Below are 20,160 nucleotides of genomic sequence, written 5' to 3'. Positions count from 1 at the left end.
GCACATAGAATGTATTTCTGTGAGTGGTTAAATGGCTCACTAATGGCTGTAGATTAAATCTGAATTTTTCAAATCAAAAAAGTTTTTCACATTCTGCATGCCTTTCTAAAAACAATACTTAACCACTATATTTGACAGTTTAAAATCACTGTCTTTTTAGTTTTTGAGTTTTGTCTGTCAGTGCAGCAAAAGAGTGATTAACACTAAAACCCTTGATTTTGTAGTCTGTAACATAAACATTTATTCACAGAGGGATTTGGAGAGATTTTTAACAAAATGTTAGAACCACTCTAAATATCCTTGTAAACAAAGATGAGTAACTTTCCATAGGCATATGCAGTTGAAATTTTTTGCAACTAAGTAGAGCAGTTCTTCAGTATACTTTTGAAATAATTTTCTGCTCTTTTCCTGTTTTGAGTTAGTATTCTGATAGAGGCAGGTTGTTTCTGCCACCCCTCTGTGGATGGTGCTGCAGCTGTTTGCTGGGATGTCCACGCACTGCAATCACTGTTCTGCTTCCACAAGGCTGCCACTGTGGCTGCATCTGGTTCCTACTGGTAGAATAAGGAGTTTGTTTATTAACAGTGTGGGAATGATGTGAAGCCTCGTTGTTAGGCTAGAAAAACTGCAAGGTAATTGGAGAGGTGAGCTTCTGCTCTTAAAAATCACTTTTGATGCTTTGTTGTGCTGGTTTGCTGCTCCTGAGCAGATGGGACGCTCAGTGTACTGAATAAACACTTACTGGGGAGGAATGTTTAATCACTCTTCGTACCTTGAAGCGCCAGGTAATTAAAAAGTATATAACTGGCTGGGAGCTAATTGAATTTGAACATAGCATTCCTGGAACCAGAGCGAGGAGCCAGTTTATGACTGATAATGTTAACCAACGTGCATACTGATTGCGTGCTAATTACCAGCGTTGACTGCTATTTGTGCAAAGCATTTTGTGCAGTGCTGGGATCACAACTCTTGCAAATTCACCTGACTGAGATCACTTGGAGCAGAGGGAAGAGTTGTTTTGATTTTTCACTCCCAGCCTCCTGCTAAGTTCCCAGATGCTAACCACAAAAAACAACAACAACAAAACAAAAACAAAACAACAAAAAAACCTTTTATGGATGAAACAGATTTAGGTGATGCCTGTTCTCAAAAACTGACAAAAAACCAGAGTTGGCTTGGTGGTAAACAGCATAACCAAACCTCCTTTGCAGTATGACTGTTCTGTTAATTGTGCTCTCTAACAGTGCTTGCAACTGACTGCGACTCTGGCTCCAACTCTGAGATCTCTTACTTCATCCAGAGCACTGATTTTTCCATCACACGTCACGGGGTCGTCAATTCTAACCAGAGGCTGAACTTTGAGCGAGCCAACCACATGTACGAGTTTGTGGTGATCGCTGTGGACAGAGGACACCCCCCTCGCACGGGGACGGCGTCTGTGCGCATCCGCATGGCCAACGTCAATGACGAGGCTCCCGTCTTCTCCCAGGCCCTGTAAGGCACCCTCAGCCCCTGCCCTGCTCCTAAATGGTGCTGGTCTGACATGTAACCTTTGTGCCCCTGTAAATACCAGTGAAACTGAAGGGTAATTTCTATATAGAAAGGCTTTAGGAGTTGGACTTTCATTTCTAGATTGTGTATTAAAAAATACATCATTTGTGATACCAGTATATTGACTTTATAGAGAGAGAACAGAATGAATCAAAGACCTGTCTATACAGGGAATGATTTTAACTGTGTTGACTCCTAGGTCTCAAAGTGATTATCCATATATAAATAGGTGACAAAAAAATATGGTAGTTAGCAAACTACTACTAAAATTTAATTTTAGCACCAAAAGATTGTATTGTAAGCTAATTTCATGAGCTCCTGCTTCTTTAAGACTTCCTTTTCTTTCCTGTCCTCAATCGAGACAATTTCTATTCTTTGCACAATTTTGAAGTCTGAACATATTTTAAATACAAAACATACATATATTTATTTACAAAATTTAATACTATTTTACATTCATCTCTGTAGTATCTAATGCTTTCCATTAATATATAGGGGCATAAGAAACACTGCATGGCAGATACTAGTCCTTTTTCTCAACTTTAGTAGATAGATGATCCTGTTTTACAGTACAACTTATTATGGTGCACATTTTTACACTCCAAAGGATCCTTCAAAATTATGTATACCAAAGGTACAGGATTACAATCCTAAAATAAGTACCAAATGTTGAACAAAGAAGACCTAAGTCATACCTTGAACCAATTTAAGATTCCATGATTGCATGCCCGAAGTTTTAAAAAGCCATTCATAGTGAGTTCATACTGTTGCTGATGGTTAAGAGGGTGATGGTTATTCTGACACTTGTGTGCTGTCATTGCTCCCTTGTGTCCATCAGTTACAGGACCTTCCTTTCGGAAGATGCTGGTCCCGGCACCTTGGTGGCGACTGTTCGGGCAGAGGACCCTGATGGGGACGGGCTGCTCTATCTGATTACAGGGGGCAATGAGGAGGGCAACTTTGAGCTGGATAGCCAGAAAGGTAAGGAAAGAGGGTTTAGAACTCAGGTATTTACTGTCTAATCTCAATTGACTCTGCCCCACCTGTGTCTCAAGAACCATAAGAAAGCTCCATATTTATATAATCTGCAGATGGGAAAGCTTTGTATCAGTGAGCATTAGTTCTTTGATATGATGGTTGTTCTTTAACTATCAGCCAAAACTTGGGATCCTCGTCCAAGCCTGTGCAGACTAACATGAACAGTTACTGTGCTTTGCTACCAAAATACAGTAACTGTTCAGAGAAATGTGATGCTCACTTGATTTTGTGTGTTTACAGAGTAAATTAACATGACACTTTATGCTTCCAAATTCAGGTATCATTAAACTCCGCAGAAACCCACCACCCAGCCTGAAAGGGCCACAGTACACCTTGAATGTCACTGCCATAGATGACAATGCCTCGGGGGGACCCACTCCTCTGAGCAGTTTTGCTGAGGTTATTGTAGGAATTAATGACGTTAATAACAACAAGCCTGTCTTTAGAGAGGTGAGATGTCTTTCTGCAGATACTCTTTTCCCATCTAAACTATAACTGGGGTAATAATCTCTATTGCTGCTGGTGGCTGCTGGTGGGCTGAAGGGTCTGTGTGTGCAGAGCAGAATGAACTTGTAAGTGAACAGAAGACAATTCTCTTCCTAGAGGAAGTGTAAAATCTTCATCCTCCTTTTCCCTTCCTCTCCCTTAGAGATTGATTTCTTTGTGTGCATAAGTAATAGTAGTGATTTCCTTCCAAGTTTTTCCCAGACCTGCTGGAAGAAATATTGACACTGTGCAGCAGATTCACGTGACTCTGTGTAACATTTAGGGTCGGATGTTTGGGTGTGTTTTTAGTGCGCTTACTACAGTGACAGCACCTGGGTTCTGGAGAACCAGCCTCCAGGCACGCGTGTGCTGCAGGTGGAAGCCTATGATGCAGACCTTGGCATCAATGGAGAGGTGAAGTATGGGCTCATGCACCGAGATGGAGCTTCCCTTGGCTTCAGCATTGATCCAGACACAGGTCAGTAGCTTTAGGTCACTGAGAAAAAATGAAAATTGTACGTTGTATTGTAATAAAAATGCCTCTGTATCAGTATGTTCATGTGGGCTCATGCTTACCATGTAACTGCAGGGTTAGCTGTGACAGTTTATAGGATAAACACTGGAAAATGCTCAGGGTATGTAAATACCCATGCACATCGATTAGATAGGATTAGATTAGATTAGATTAGATTAGATTAGATTAGATTAGATTTAATGAAGGTTGAAGTGATTTAAATCATAGTAGCATAGAATGGTTTGGGTTGGAAAAGAGCTAAAGGATTATTTATTTCCAACACCCTTGCTGTGAGCAGGGACATCTTCCACTAGACCAGGTTGCCCAATGCTTCATCCAACCTGGCCTTGAACACTTCCACAGCTTCCCTGGGCAACTTGTGTTGGGCAGTGTCGCACCACCCTCACAGTAAAGAATTTCTTCCTGATCTAAACCTGTTCTCCCTCATTTTAAAGCCATTGCCATTTGTCATATCACTGTATGCCCACAGACCCTCTCCAGATGTTGTGTAAACCACCTTTAGGTACTGGAAGGTGCTGTAAGGTCTCCCTGGAACCATCTCTTCTCCAGGCTGAAAAATCCCAGCTCAGTTTGTCCTCACAGGAGAGGTTTCCAACTCTCTGATCATCTTCATGTCCCTCTTCTGGATTCACAGATCCCCATCCTTCTTATATTGAGGGTTCCAAATGCAAATTAAATAGGGAAACCATCCCAGTTCAATAAGAAGATAAAAATGTATTCTGTATCACTTACCTTCTTATTTGGATCAAGGGTAGCTGTAAGAATGCAGAGCAGAAAGTGTGATTTTTGCAGGTTAATTTTATTCTTCCCTATGATGTGGCCACAATTTATTTCTCATTTCATGCACAAATAGGAAATCCAGTGCACTGCAGGCAAAACTCTCATACCAGAACAGGGCAATGATGTATTTATAAACGATTTATTTCATATGAAGATGTTATATAGTTGTTGATGTTTCTATAGTCAAAATAGGAAAACGGGATTGTTATTGTTATCTCCAGGACTGTGCAGGAGATTGGAAAGGACTACAACACAGCTGAAGAACTCCGAGCATAGGGAGAAAAATAGATCTAGAAGTGGCCTCAAGAAGGTCAGTTTGAAATCTGCTAACCAGAAGAAAATAGCTGAGACAGGGAGAGACTTCATTAGTAGGGAGGAAAACATGAGGATTTGGAGAAAATGGTTTGGTTTATCCACTATACGATTTTACCCAATTTTAATCTGTTCAATGAGACAGCCTCCAACTCCTGTAGCAGAGGTTAGTTTGGTCATGTCGCTTGTATCTTCTGTGCTGTGACTCTTCCTCAAGTAATAATGAGCTGATTCAGTTACTTGGTCTAAGCCTAGAGAGGCTCTTCAATGAGAAGGAGAAAGTCCTGTGCTCCATGAACCATGAGATAACAAGATACTCAGACTGAGCTTCTTATCAGGGCAGCAGGAAAAAGGTGGCATGTGAGGACAGACAAGAGAACTGGAACCGGTCTAGTCCAAGAATGCATTGCAGGGTCGGTGAGGATCGAGCCTCACGGCTGTGCTGCACGCAGCCAGAGCTTCCTTTTGTGCAGGAGATGTGCAGGTTGCTCTCTGCAGGTCCAGTCCTGAGGCTGTGACGGCAGCACAGGAGTGTCTGTGTTGGCAGGAGTCATCACCACCACGCAGAGTTTTGACCGGGAGCAGCAGCGGGAGCACACTCTGTCTGTCACTGCCACGGACCGGGCGCGGGAGCCGCTGATCGGCGTGTGCCAGCTCACCGTGCTCATCGCCGACCTCAACGACAACGAGCCCAAGTTTGAGAACAGCCGCTACCAGTGTGAGTGTTCCCAGCTGCTTGTCCCAGTGCTGCCACGGGAACCTTGTTAGGAGGTTATTCCTTGTAACAGCGGTCAGTCTGTTAGGTGACCGAGCTTCCTTTGTTTCCCACTAAGGCAGTTACTGTTTAACCCATCATCAGTAGGAATGAGCAGAATTAACCAGTGCTCTTTAGTCACTGCAGTTCTCTTAAAAACATTTACATACTCACTCCTACAGATGAGGCAGGTCTGATCCCTTCTCTCTGCAGCTTTTCTCTGCCCAGCTTTTTTCCACGCTGAATTTTTATTTGATGTCCCAAAACAAAACATGACATCCTAGCTCGGAAATCATCAACCCTGACCACAAGTACAATTGTCATCTGTGTCTCTGTAGCATGATATTTCTGTTTGAATAGACTGAAGTGGCATTTATGTCTTGTCAAACAGCACAGAATCCATGGTTTCTAGGCTGCCTTTGGCTGGGAGCCAATGCCTGCTGTGTCTGTCCTGCTGAGCTAGCTTTTCCCATTTGACCTGGTGACATTCCCTTTTTCATCCCCACATGATATGCTTTACATCAGTCTTTTGTTTAATTTGACTTGATGCTTCTCCAGTAGAATCCTGCATTTCGTTACACTTGGACTCTCTACATTTAATGTCATCCACAAGTCATGAGTATAATCTCTAGCTGTTGGACTGGAACAGGTCCTTCCTTGCATAATTGCTTGAAAGTGGAAAAAAAAAATGTTGCTGATGCATCTGCCAACAGCTTCATTTTGGAGTTTTTTTGCCACTTGTGTGGAAATGTCATGGAGGGCAAAGCAGTGACCAATGCCCTATTAAAATGAAGATAGCTTATAAGAAAATTGTCTTTAACATCACAGATGCCAGCATTTTCGAAGGATTCAAAAATAAGTTGGATGTTTATATTTTAGGAGTTTAACAAGAAGTGACCTGCTGGGAAATATGATAAATGTACATCCACATCTCAAAGTTATGTACAAGGACAGAAGGAAAATTGTGTTGCACCTTTTAAAGTATCTTGTAGTGACTAATTCTAAGTGCCAAATTCATTAAAATGTGTAGATTTGGAATAGCCATTTCTACAGTCTTACCAGTGTCTTCTGCAAACCTGGCCAAAGCAGCACTGAGAATTTGAGTAGGAATGATCTTTCTGGAGAGAAATATTTTTGAGTGGAGCAGACAGTCCCTGATGTAGAGGTAATGTTTGTGCCAAGATGAACCTTTTATTCCACCATCACACATATCCTTCAGGTGAAACTGCCCAGGATTCTTTTTCAAAAGCTGTGAAGCTGAGAGGTTGCATTTGTAATTATGGTGGCTTCAGCACTTTGAGAAACCGGCAGGTTTTTTTTCTTTTTTCATGAACAGAGGGTACTGGCAAAGGTTCTGAAGAAAGGCAGCTGTTTGAGATGGCAAACCTGCAGATAACGAGGTCACCTTATGCCTAGCACTTTCCCAGTGTCTCTACATAAGTAATCAATGCTTGAACGTCACAGAATTAAAAATAGCTTTTTCCCTAACAAGATCAAAGGCCATTAGTGATAGGTTTCTATTCATCCTGGAAACTGCTGGTTCTTTACTCTCAGCACTAGGATGTTGGTTAAATTCCTGATTTAACCATGCATCTTATCATCTGTCTGCGAAACAGACATTAAAGAAATGCTAAACTGTAGTAGGGATGGTACAGTAAACGTTAAAGTTGTGTCAGAAGCAAGCAAAGCACCTGAAATGAGAGACTACCACCCTTCCAAGTAACTTTGTCTTTTTTATTACAATGCAGTTTAACTGAATTTGGCTGTTAAAGACAGCATAAATACACACACACACACACACACAAGCCTAAACACAAAAAAGGAGAATTTTACAGTGATTTATGGCAGTTAATTCAATTTTCATTAATCTATCTTAGTGCTGGTAAATCTCTTGTGAGATTTGTCTGTTACTTGTCTGTCACTGACATACCAAAGACAAGAATCCCAGGACAATTAAATGGCACAGGGACAAGTGAAGCCAATTAAATCTCAAATTACTGCTTATAGAGCAAGTGGTTGCTGCTGTTTAAAGTTGTACTGCTCCACTACTACACACTGTAGACATTAAAGGAGAAGACCAAAACAGAAAACATGACTGCTCCATAAGCAGTTCTGATTATCCCACATCAAAAAATGCTAAAGGACACACATATAAAGGACATCAAAGATATTAAATAGTTTCTGAACACGACACAAATTAACAGACTGGGTTGCCTAAACCCAACTGCAACAGCCTCCCCACAGTCAGTTTTAATACCCTGAGCTGGTGGAGCCTTAGTACAGGGAAACAGCTCAAAAACACAATCAGGCAAGCACACATAGCTACTTGAAAGAGGAATTGGGACTGGATGGCTGAGGACAGAGGGAAGAGCTGGACCAAAAATCAGTGCAATGTAAAGATGAGTGTGGAAGAGACACAGACAGCAGGGATGTGATGGTTTCATATGAAACCGTGCTTCACAGAGTGGAGGGGAGCAGGAAATGACTGCTCATGATTTCCCATCATTTTGTTGGTGTCCCTTCCAGAAATCAGGCCTTAGGAAGACAAAATTAATTATTCTTCTGTGCAGTGGGCTCTTCAAATGCATGACTTTGCCAGCAGATTTTTAGATGACAATTGCGTGAGCAGGTTCAAAGGATTGGTCTCTCTAGAACTACAGGCAGAAAGACACGACCTCTGACACAGGTGGATTTCTGGGAACAGGGAGTGAAACTTAAGGAAAGAGACATACATAAAATGATCCTTGCCCTTGCCCTGGGCAGTTTTTCCAAAACACTGTGGGGCTGGAGGCATTTTTTCTGTGACCTGAGTCTTTGTGCTTTGCAATTACCTAGTGCCTCCCACTGGCAGTGCTGCTGGCACCACTCATATTCAAGACTAATTCAATTCACACAGAATTCCCTTTGATACCAACCTGCTTTTATCATTAGCTGAGCCCAGCAGGCTGGGCTGTGATCCAAAGCAGTGGGCATGTGAGCTGCTGTGGGGTTGCCGGCACCACCCTGGAGTGGCACCAGTGCTGGCAGCTGCAGTGTCAGTAAATCTGCACCACCAGCAGCTCACTTAAAAACCCAGCGTGGCAGGGGAGAGGGAAGGGAAAGCTGAAAGAGGACTGCAGACACTGTTGGTGACAGTACTTTATAACCTGCTTCAGTACAGAAACATTTCATCTGCCATGAAGGGAACAATGATGTTTTACAGGGGTATTTCTTTACAAATACAGCCTGCTAAAGCAGAGCAGACCTGCTGACAGGATCTTTGTCTTTTCAAAGACTTCCTCAGCGAAGACACTCCAGTGGGGACGAGTTTCCTCCGAGTTGCAGCTCACGACAGTGACCAGGGTGTGAATGCTGCTGTCACATACTCAATGCTAGAGCATCAGCTGGAATACTTCCAGATCAACCCCAGCACAGGCTGGGTGTACGTGAATTGCCCACTACCCCAGGTAATGTGAGAGTCCAGCCCCTCAAATCCGTTGCAGAGGGTTAATTGCAATATTTTCAAGCATCCTGTGCCTCTGTTTCCCAGACAATGCGCATCAGCCGCTATATTGTAGCCACAGACGGCGGGAACAGAAGCAGCACGGTGGAGCTGACGGTGACTGTCACCAGTGCACTGAGCCAGCCCCCACAGTGGGAACAGAGCTCTTACTGGGTCACCATCCCCGAAAACACCATTCGTGACACCAGGATTGTGGTAGGTTAAAAGCTTGAGTACTTCTCTCCCTCTTCCTCTGTTGTGCTCTATGTCAGAAGTTCACAGATGCCTGCTCTGCAGCCTTGCTGCATTGCACTGTGCCCTTATGAGCCTTCACTGCTCTGTACCCATTAAAGTTTGCCAGGCGTACCTGTCACAGAATAGGGGGGCATTTCAGCTGGCAGCAGTTTGCCCAGTGAATTCTTACATTAATGCCCTCAAGGTGTGCTTCCACAGGAGCAAGACTTATGTGCTGCCAGAAAAGGAAATTCTTGTGTGTTCCCTCCAAGAGCCAGCTTCTCACTCCTCCATCCTCATCCTCAGTGGCTGTGCTATCTGCTTGTGTCTTTCTTAAAGGTTTTCTCAGTCTAGCACAAGAGCATGGAGTGACATAGTTTGCTTTGGGCTCTTCTAACTCAAACCAATTCCTTTTTAACCAGTAGAGACTTGGTCTTTAGGGAAAGAAGACTTAGTCTTCTGTATATTGCCACATAATTCCTGCCTTCCTCCTCCTGCATGTAATATTGAAGCACTTGGAAACAATTAAGAGTTTGAGTTTTTCTTCTGTAACTTGCTGAGTAAAATGTACAATTCAGTGGAGAAATGGTCTCCTTATGGATCAGTTTTGCTTTGGAAGGAGCAGAGAGGAGGGATTTCCTATAGCTGTGCTGCAGTTCTGACTTGGAACATTTACAGGCAGATAAATTTCTTGTTGATTTAACACCTGCACCAAACCTAGATATTGTAAAATAAAACTCAGCTCTGTAAATGTTTCTGTTTTGTCTGTTACCCGAGTCATACAGGTGAGTATGTTCTTGGAGAACATACATGTGTGTGTGTTTCTGCCATCAAACTCATCACCCAACACTTGCAACCTCGTGCTTCATGAATGTATGTGGTGGCTCTTTTCTTCTCCAGACCATCAAAGCCACATCCCCTCTTGGTGATCCCAGGGTCACGTATAACCTGGAGGAGGGTCAAGTTCCAGAGACTAACATGCCAGTTCGTTTCTATCTGAAGCCAAACAGAGCTGATGGATCTGCTTCTCTTCTAGTCGCTGAACCACTTGACTTTGAGACTACTAAGTTTTTCACCCTGACAGTCCGGGCACAAAATGTAGCAATGACTCCTTTAGCTTCCTTTGCCACTGTGTGTGTGAATATAACAGGTAAGCTTTGCTGCTGTTCTGAAAAATATTCCTATTATTTTTAGTATAATGCCACAAATTAAGGTACCATCCATGAAATGCCAAGCCACCTCAGAATACTTTGTATTTTCTATACTGTAAATAGTTCTGCAGTCATTAAAGAGGTCTGCCTGAGGCAATTCCTAAGTACAGCCATCAAGTGTGGAGATGTGATAGTGCAAAAATGAGCTGTTTGAATGTTTAGGCAGCACTGTAGTTCTGTAAAGGTACTTAGAAAGATTTTCTTTCGAAAGGAGGAAAAATCTAGTACTTGTTCCCAAGCTATTGAAAGGAGATGAGTATTACTGAAAATACTCTGTGCTATAGAAAGCAAAACAGCTCAGATAGGCCAGGTTTGTGTTGGATATCTGTTTCGGGGTTTTTGTTACATTTAGTATTTTCCATTGCATACTGAGATTACAGGCACGAAATTTATCCTTATGATAAATGCAATTTTCAAAAATTTGATCCAAACCTCCTTATAGTAGGATCTTTTCATAAGGCTCTGTTCCAGTAGATCCACATAAAACTATAAATCTGATATTAATCCCTGTTTTTGCAGGATTAGTGGAGTTACTTTTGTTAGGCAGACATTCAAATGAAAATATTAATAAATGAAGTCTCCAGCAAAAACATTTGTCTTGCCCACCACCATGGAAATGAAAATGGGGTAGTAATTTGAAAGGGAATCCAACTTTCCTGCTTCAGTTTATCACAGCATTGTCCTGTTTTTCACAATCCACAATGCTCCAGGCTGTAGAGCAAGGTCTGAGCCTCCTTGTAGGTTATGGATCCTGTCCCAAAAGGTTTTTCCTGTAGTGCTGTTATTGGTACCAGAATTTGGCAGAAACTTTATTCTGCTCACAAGAAAAAATCCTTTTTCAGCAATTTAGCTGTGGATGAAAGCCCTCCTGGTCCTGGCATTCACAGACTAAGTATATCTCTGGTCAAACCATTAGCCACTATCTCAGCTGGCATTAGGCCACTGTTTCCCAGAAACTGCCCAGTGCCTATAAAATATCTCCTGACTGCTACCATGAGAATGGGAAAACCCAGAGCAGGATTGCTTATTACTATAATCAGTATAAGTTCTTCCTCCAAGCAAAATACAACTGTGGGGAAAATACAAAAAAACCACAGTAAACAAAAAAGTTTTAAAATATTTTCTTACCATGACCCTCATCACCTCCTTTTTCAGATGTCAATGACAATGTTCCATTCTTCATGTCCTCTAACTACGAGGCGTCTGTGCCAGAAGGAGCAGATATTGGCACGTCTGTGGTTCAGGTGTTAGCTATGGACTTGGATTCTGGCCTGCATGGAGAGGTTTGACCTTAATCCAGTTCCTTTCCTCACCATACTCAAGCTGTGGTACTGTAATTAGTGAGAATGTGCAGGGTAATGAGCCACCAGCAGTTCTTACAGCACTTGTCAAGCATTTGTGTGTCTCATGGCTGGTGTGCCTCTCATGGGATGCAGGAGAGAAGATGCCAGAAGTGACCTCAGGGCCCTGCAGCTCATCCTGATCCAGCAACCATGACAAAGCACTGCTGCATGATTCTCTGGGCTGCTCCCATGACAAGACAAGTGGCTGTGGCTGCAGGACATGTTTTCAAACCCCTGCCTCTTTAGCTCATTTTTTAATTGACCATCAGTGATTATTGTCAGTTATTCACAGGCTTTTAAGTATGGTTGATTAAATACCATCATTGGTCAAACCAGCATTTGACCATCATAGTAATAATGACCCAAGCCTAGGAAAAAGCAGAATTCTGAAGGGAATTGCTCATTTTCTTTGCATTTTCCTGAGCCATTTCTAAAAATCCTACTAGCTCTTCTAGAGTGAAGAAACTCTAGCTAGTGGAGACTCTGGGAACTCTGCTGTTCTGGAACTGTCATTTTGTAGCTTCTGAAGAGCAACCTGTGTGGTAGAACAGTTGGTGCTGCTCTGGCCATAACTTGGGAGTGGGGATGGAACTGGTGTTTTTTCAGAGAATGTCTTTTATTAAAGGGAAAAATGTGAATAGCTTTCATTGGTGGAGATTTTCATTTATTCAGTCTCATTGAACAGGACCCAAATTATTAGCTTGTTTGTTTGTTTGTTTTTGCTTTGTGGGATTTTTTGTTATTGTTTTGGGTTTTTGTTTGTTCAGTTGTTTTTTGTTTTGTTTGTTTGTTTGTTTGTTTTTTAAATCAGAAGCACAGTGAATTACTAGAAGCTGAGGGGACACCAGGGAAAATGCCAGTCCATACATCCTCTCTCCTTCTGTTATTCATGATCTTTCTTAACTGCTCCTACTGGCCACTGTTAGAGATTAGATACTGGGCTTGATGGGCCTTGATATCACTGGTACAGGTGTTCTTCTGTTTGAGAATTCTGCACTTTTTATATAAAAATTAACAAAAGACTTAGAAAAAATTTGTTCAGGCGATCTGTCTTTCCTCAGAATGTTGCTACTTTGCAGACACAAACAGGACGCTACTGAGGAAGGGGGAGGTCACAGCACTTAGACATACAAATGAAAATTGAAAATGTAACCTCTTTTAATAACTTCCTTTTTAGGTTCACTACTTAATATTAAAAGATGCTAATGAGGATTATCAGTTCTTCACCATTGAACCTGAGACAGGAATTATTTACACCCAGGCATCTTTTGACAGAGAGAAAAGAGCCTCTTACTTGATTGAAGTTCAGTCTCAGGACTTATCAGAATCTGCTAGACCTGGTGTTTATGGGCAGCCCAACACAGGTAAAACTAAGAAGGAATTCTGTATTGGGCTTTTTAACTTTCATAGGCTTGGCAGTTGTGTGAGCTGTTTGGAATAATGCAGGGTATTCCACCTCTGCCATTTCTCCTCTGTATTCCTCCTGCATGTACTCAGACACAGCCTACGTGAGGATTTTTGTCAGTGATGTGAACGACAACGCCCCGGCATTTCCTCAGTCAGTGTATGAGGTCAGCATGGATGAGGACAGGGAGGTGGGGAGTCCTGTTGTGACAGCAACAGCAGATGATGAAGATGAGGGTGAGTGGCCCCTGCAGGTCCTTTTCAGTTCTGTTCATGTTAATGTGTGTTTGTATGTGGGGCTACTTCCTACATGGACGAACAGCTCTCTGCACTCAGGAGACAATTCCATGTTTCAAACATTTGTAAAAGTGGGGAGAGAAATTCTGGGTGCCTATGAGTGCTGTCTTTAATTAGGTGCTCATGTTTGTAGTGCAAAGGTTAAGTTATCTGGCAATGTCTTTGGGACAGAATGAAATCAGCCTGAATCACAACACTGCTGTAACTTTATACTCACTCTTTCCAGAGCACATGCTTGCTTTTTGCTGACTCCTGTGCTTTCAAGATCTCCCTAGGAGTCAGTTCTATTTCCCACTCTTGTAAAAAAAGCAAATTGTGTTTTTTGGTGTGTTAGTGGGTTAAATATGCTTGTGGAAGAAACTGACAAACAGTGGAAAATGTGGGATGGCATGGCCAGAAATGAAGTCAGGAAGAAAGGGAAAGTCAGACCTTCAATTTGGGCTCACCCTGACACCAGCTCTGATGGTGTGAAGCTGCCCCTACTGTGTGGTGAGACCAGATGGACAGAGCCAGTCCAACAGCCTGTACAACATGCTGACAACAGTCAGTCCTTGTCTTTGCATTTTGGTTATTTTTGTGAGCTGGTCCAGCTCAACTTGCTCAAGAGAAACAAACCTGTTGGTTAAAAGAAGGCAAGCTGGTGACAGAGCCCGGATGAGAGCCAGAGGGAGGTGTTGCTGGGAGCAGGTGAGAGCTGGCTGTTCTTTCAGTGACAGTGCTGCAAAGCCTTTTCACTTTCTAGCCATCCATATTGCTCTAGTCTTGTCATCCACAGCTGACTCACAACTTAAAAAGCTGAATGTTCTTTTTGCTCCTAGCAGCTCAACTATTTAATTTAGGAAATGACTTTGTATACTGGAATGCTATTTTTTTTTCACCTTTCCAAATAAGTAAACAGGAAGCACTAAACTATTTGTTGTTGTTCCTAAAAGTTTTGCAGCAAACAAAGAACTGTTGGTGCACAGGTGGAATGTTCGAAGATGAATTCTTGCTCAAAATAGAGGACTTCTGTTTTATTTTAGCACCACCCAGTGGTTTTAAAAAAGTTAAGGAATACTGGCATTTGAAGTGAGAGGCTTAGGAAACATTGAGTAAGAATAGCTTCTTGTAATTTCAGAGTATGTTACATTTTTATTATTGGCAAATGAATGCACGGTAATTTAGAGGCACACAATCTCTCCATTATCAATCAACAAGTGCTTGTCTGTGTCTGTAAATTATATTTGTAAATATAAATGCAAACCTAGCCTCCTATCTACTACACACAAAACCTTCAAATTTCATATACAGATCATTCTATGTATGTTTTTATGTTTTATCTCACACACATACACCCACATCAGTCTTGGAAAATAAGGTTTCTCTTTGATACATGTCCATTGTGCATAGCTGTATTGGGCATTTCATAGAGAGAAGAGGGGCCAATTGTTTCTTTCTCTTATAGGTGCAAATGCCAAACTAAGGTATCAGATCACTTCAGGAAATGTTAAAGGGGTTTTTGATGTGGAACCTGAGATTGGAACTGTCTTCATTGCTCAGCCTCTGGATTATGAACAAGAACAACATTATGAGCTCCGGCTTGTAGCTTCTGATGGAAAATGGGAAAACCACACTCTTATCATCATCAATGTTGTCAATAAGAATGATGAAGCACCAGTCTTCACTCAGAATGAATACCAGGGCAGTGTCTTAGAGGAGCTCACTGATCTGCCAGTACTTGTCCTAAAGGTAAAGCAGTTTCCACAAAGCAGGGCAAAACCTGGCTTTGTGTTCAGTCAATCCCATCCATTCACACAAATCCAAAAAGATAGTGCATTTAGGGTGGGTGAGGCCTGGTATTAGGACTTAGCTAGCAACTTTCTGTAAATAATAGAATAAAGTAAACCTGGTAATTTTTCGTGGTGGACTTGCTCTCCTCACCTACATAAATAGCAGCTGGTTTTGATCTTAGGGTCTTTTTCAAACTGATTTCTAATTATTTGAAAATGGAATAATTTCCTTTACAAAGAAGATTTGGCACATTTTGAGTAACTCTATAAGCACAGAATGGTTGGCATGTGTACTTTATGCATGTAATGATTAAATTTTTGCTACCAAATAAACATTACCAGGGATTGTTCTTTGACTCCAGCTCAATCATCTTCATTGTTTTTTTGTTAGAGCAGCTCTTGGTAGGTCCAACTAGCAATCTCCTAAACAATCCCTGGATGCAAATCAGGAGCTGGGAGCTCTCTCTGGACTATGCTGATAATCAGCTTGGATGTATGGCCTGTTTTCATGGCAGTCTGTAAACTCAGAGAGAATCAGCCTCTGCTTGCCTTTGTATTCCAGCTCAAAAAATTTCACAAGAAATATTTGCTCAGCAGAACTGTTATTATTTTCACTTGATTCTTCATAGTTTTTTCTCTTTCGAAAATAAATGGGGAAGTGGAATATATTGGTCTGTGGAAATGTCCTGGTTTTATTTCTCTAGGCTGTACATGATATTTTTTGAAAAGAGTACTTGAATGACTCAAGCCAATAGATGCTTGCTGTTAAAATTCACACTGTTCATTTAGCCTGCACTGTAGCAGCTGCCATCGATAAGGGAAGTGTGATTTCCCTTTTTTTAACATAAACACTTGCCTGCTCTGGCTTGTTCCAGGTTTCTGCAACAGATCCCGACCAAGCAGCAGATCAAGCTGCCATTAGCTACTCCCTGCACGGGCAGGGAGCCGGCAGCGAATTCAGCATCGACGAGAGCACAGGTGAGATCAGCGCACACACCAGGCTGGACCGGGAGAAGCGATCCACGTGGCGCTTCCTCGTTCTCGCCACGGATGAGGGCGGAGAGGGCCTGACTGGCTTTGCAGACGTGGTCATAGAAGTGAGGGACGTGAACGACAACGCGCCCCTTTTCCTCTGTGTGTTGGATGGCTGTTTCACAGGCCACATCCCTGAGGGCTCTCCAGCTGACACTCCTATCATGGAAATGACAGCAGTGGACCTCGATGACCCCAAGGCTGGTATAAATGCTGTGCTAACATACAGTATCATTCAGAACGTCAAAAACGAAATTAATTTGAACTTGTTCTCAATTGATTCAGTTAGTGGCACCATCTCTACAGTGCTTGGGTCCCTGGACCGTGAGAAGGAAGACAAATACCTGGTGGTGGTTGAGGCCAGAGATGGAGGAGGGCTCACTGGGACAGGCACTGCCACTATTTTTGTGACTGACGTGAATGATCATGCTCCAGTCTTCCTGCAAAGGATTTACACAGCATTTGTCTCCGAGAATGCGAGTATTAACACTGAGGTGGCAGTGGTGTCTGCTGTGGACAGAGACGAGGGAGAAAATGCCATGGTGACATTCAGCATTGTTGATGGGGACAATGACCGCAAGTTCTCCATAGAGACAGATGAAGTCAACAACTGTGGGTTTATCCGACTACGCAAACGGGTTGACTTTGAGAAGCCTCATGAGAGGGTATTCAACTTGACTGTGAAAGCAGAGGACATGGATTTCTTCAGCATTGCTCACTGTGTGATCTATGTGGAGGACTCAAATGATCATGCCCCTCTCTTCTATCCCCAGTTCTATGAAGTGGCTGCACTTGGGGAAGATGTACCAGTTGGCACCAAAATTATTCAGGTTTCTGCTGTTGACTTGGATTCTGGCCTGAATGGGAGGTTTTCTTTCCACCTGCTAAACAAGTCTGATCCAGGTGGCCAGTTCTCTTTGGCTAGTGATGGGTGGCTGATGGTTGCAGGATTGCTGGATTATGAGACGGTGGCTCAGTACCAACTCATTGTGATTGCCACTGATATGGGACAGCCCCCTCTGACCGGCAGTGCCACTGTTTTGGTGACTCTGCAGGATGTAAATGACAATGGGCCAGAGTTCGAGGCACATTATAACCCAGTGGTCTGGGAAAACACAGCTTCTCCACAGGTTGTCCAAATGAATGAGACCTCCACACTGCTGTATGCCAAGGACCGGGACACTGCTGTGAACGGAGCCCCTTTCTCCTTTCGCCTCCTCGGGGATCTGGATAGCCTGACCAGCTTCAGCCTGCAGGACCTCCACAACGGCAGCGCCGTGCTCACCGCCCTGCGCACCTTTGACAGGGAGGTGCACAAGGCGTTCCACCTGCCCATCCTGATCACAGACAGCGGGATCCCGCCCATGAGCTCCACCAACACGCTGACCGTCAACATTGGGGACCAAAATGACCACCCGCATTCTGCTGGCTACATGGAGTGTCTCATTTACAGCTATGATGGTAAATCACTCCCTGATGTTTGCTTCCAAGTGTGGCACAAGGCCAAAAGAGGCAGCTTAAAGTTTTACAGGAGGACTGTATCCTGTTCCACATTAGCTGTTAGTAGAGGTGCTACTGAAGTTTGCTTAAACCCCAACAGAGAGCAGTAGGTATGTGGGGCATAGGTCTCTGGGCCACTTGATTTGTAGAAGAAAGTGAGCCAGCCTTGAAGAAGGAGCATAACTGGCTGCTTTTCTTGGCACCTTTCTGTCAAACTTGAGTAATGGTCTCTTGGTTTCAGATACAGTTTTTCAGCAGCATTAACATATCAGGGGAGAAAAAATTACCAAAGTTCATAATGTTGCTGAGAAATTATGAGTCTGAATGCTGAGAACTTTTTTCTTCTCAAACCTTTTTCCTTCTCCAGACTGCATTGAATTTTAATGAATACACTTATACTGAACTCATATATAAACTGCTGAAACATTCATCTAAGTCTTCAGCTGAAAGATGCTGTTATGGGGGAGTTTTCTGTGAATGCTGGCTGCATGCAGTGTGAGAGAAGCCTTCTTTCCCTTCTTGCTTTGGCAATTAGGCAGCAGTATTCTTGTGATCTGGTGCCCCCATAATAAGCCCATCAGGAAAATAAAACACACAAGTAAAAATATTTTGGGATGCTTGCATCCATGTTGGCTCAGGGCATTCCTTCCTCTTCTACTCTGCTCTGTGTCCTATGGTTTGATAGCACATTAGATAGATTATCTGTTGTGGCACATTAGGAACTACTTCTGAGTAGATGCTGTTTATTTGTACTGAAGCCTTGTACTGCCCGTTGCATAATTACTCCAGTTCAGCTTCTTGTTAAATTGAAACCAAGTCTGTTTCTATTTGCTGAGAAACTCTGTCTGTAGCTTAAATACCAAACATTATCATTCAAGCCTGAATTCCATATTAGTTGTTACTTTCATCAGTATATCGGTTAATTTCTGAGAGGGACTATTCAAGACCTCAGATCTTTGATTAATTAAAATATAAAGGAGAGGCAGAATCAAAAGGCAACTATCACATTGTATGTTACATTCATATCCTGTGGGAATCAAACACCAGGGCATCCTGTATATTGTCTCCTGCAAAATATCCAGTGAATGTTGCCACCGCTGCCAGAGAGGTACAGTTTCCTCTCCTTGCACTCAGTTCCTCGGTTGTCAGGGTCTGTGCTGCTCCTTGTCATACGGTGAACTCCTGCATTTATCCTTTTTGTGTATCCTTGATTCTTTACTCAGTAGGTTTATGAATTCAGAAAACTATTTTCTTCAGAAGTAAGGAGGAACCTTTCCTTCAGAAGTAAGTTTTGGAAATCCAGAAAATACTGATTTGTCGGTTCTGCTGAGAGGATGCAAAGCAAACAGAATACATGCTGCTTTCCATCTCACCCCAGTCTCACCATCTACTCAAAATAAGCCTGACCACTGTATTTTGGACATCCTCTCTATCTTGCTGTAATTTCTATCTTGCTGTAATTTCTATATTGCTGTAATTACTACTGCTTTTGCCTTTTATAACCCAGTCTGAATTTTGGTTCTTTGTCCTGCCAAACACCAATCCCTGTCTAAACCACTTTCTAAGCTGCTTGAATAATGCAGATAAAGTAGTGAAAATTCTCAGAGGTGGCTTTTCTTTTTTTCATTCCCATTGCTTTTCATTGCAGTCACCTGTAGAATTAAATCTACGTAATCATACAGCAAACATGTGACAAGCAGGGCACCATGTGGCATTTGCAAACCAGTGCATGCCTCTCGAGAACTACCACAACTGTTTTTGTAGAGGTCTTAGGCTTATGACACATGTGCTTAGACCAGAACCTGTCTGTTCTAGTACATATGAGAGCTCTGACTGTGTACCTGTGTGCTGTGTTGTTCCAGGTATTCTTCCCACGACTGTACTGGGCCAGGTCAGTGCCCCTGATGCTGATGACTGGGATCGCAAAATCTACCAATTTGAAGGGAAAACATCAAGGTATTTGGAGAGAAAAATGAGGGTTCATAAATTTTATGGGAAAATGGAGCACATACAAAATCATAGCAAGTATTTACACTGACTCTTTTTTGAAAACATGAGTAAAAAAGCATTTTGTTTGTTAGACATTTCTGTGTGCAGATCTCCAAAAGCCCTTCTGAGTGTGAGGCTGCAGTAAATAACACTGCATGCGTAACCAGTCTGCTGCCCATTGCCTCATGGGCCAGAATTCTGAATTCCTGTTCACAGTCATTCCCACAGTCTGTATCAGTGAGCTGCTACAGGAAACATACCTACTAACTTCTAAATTCCTTCATCCAAGCTCCTGGTGTTTCCATGTCACCATTGGTTTCAAGACCTTTTTAATACTAGATGTATAGACTTGGGAGTGTCTGAATTGTGGCTGGAGCTGAGATGTACATGTGCCATTCAGAGGATTTGACAGAGGTGTCACTCTCAGTGAATGTATCTACACTA

The 20,160-nt window shown here is 42.5% G+C and overlaps 1 protein-coding gene across 1 annotated transcript in view; it reads left to right on the top strand.

Annotated features, from left to right (window-relative positions):
• LOC135444585 (neural-cadherin-like) overlaps positions 1–20,160 on the top strand; it is a 54,392-nt gene that overhangs the window by 17,981 nt on the left and 16,251 nt on the right. The window contains exons 6-19 of the mRNA XM_064706487.1: positions 1,245–1,494; positions 2,390–2,532; positions 2,867–3,039; positions 3,385–3,553; positions 5,250–5,420; positions 8,730–8,902; positions 8,986–9,153; positions 10,072–10,321; positions 11,538–11,665; positions 12,903–13,089; positions 13,223–13,366; positions 14,871–15,154; positions 16,071–17,688; positions 19,590–19,683. Coding sequence (XP_064562557.1) covers positions 1,245–1,494; positions 2,390–2,532; positions 2,867–3,039; positions 3,385–3,553; positions 5,250–5,420; positions 8,730–8,902; positions 8,986–9,153; positions 10,072–10,321; positions 11,538–11,665; positions 12,903–13,089; positions 13,223–13,366; positions 14,871–15,154; positions 16,071–17,688; positions 19,590–19,683 — 3,952 coding nt within the window. The remainder of the gene's footprint in view (positions 1–1,244; positions 1,495–2,389; positions 2,533–2,866; positions 3,040–3,384; positions 3,554–5,249; positions 5,421–8,729; positions 8,903–8,985; positions 9,154–10,071; positions 10,322–11,537; positions 11,666–12,902; positions 13,090–13,222; positions 13,367–14,870; positions 15,155–16,070; positions 17,689–19,589; positions 19,684–20,160) is intronic.

The sequence above is a fragment of the Zonotrichia leucophrys genome, chromosome 2, assembly GCF_028769735.1.
Source record: "Zonotrichia leucophrys gambelii isolate GWCS_2022_RI chromosome 2, RI_Zleu_2.0, whole genome shotgun sequence".
Taxonomy (NCBI): Eukaryota; Metazoa; Chordata; class Aves; order Passeriformes; family Passerellidae; genus Zonotrichia; species Zonotrichia leucophrys.
Note: the sequence above shows the minus strand (reverse complement) of the source record. Positions and strands in the feature narration are given on the sequence as shown.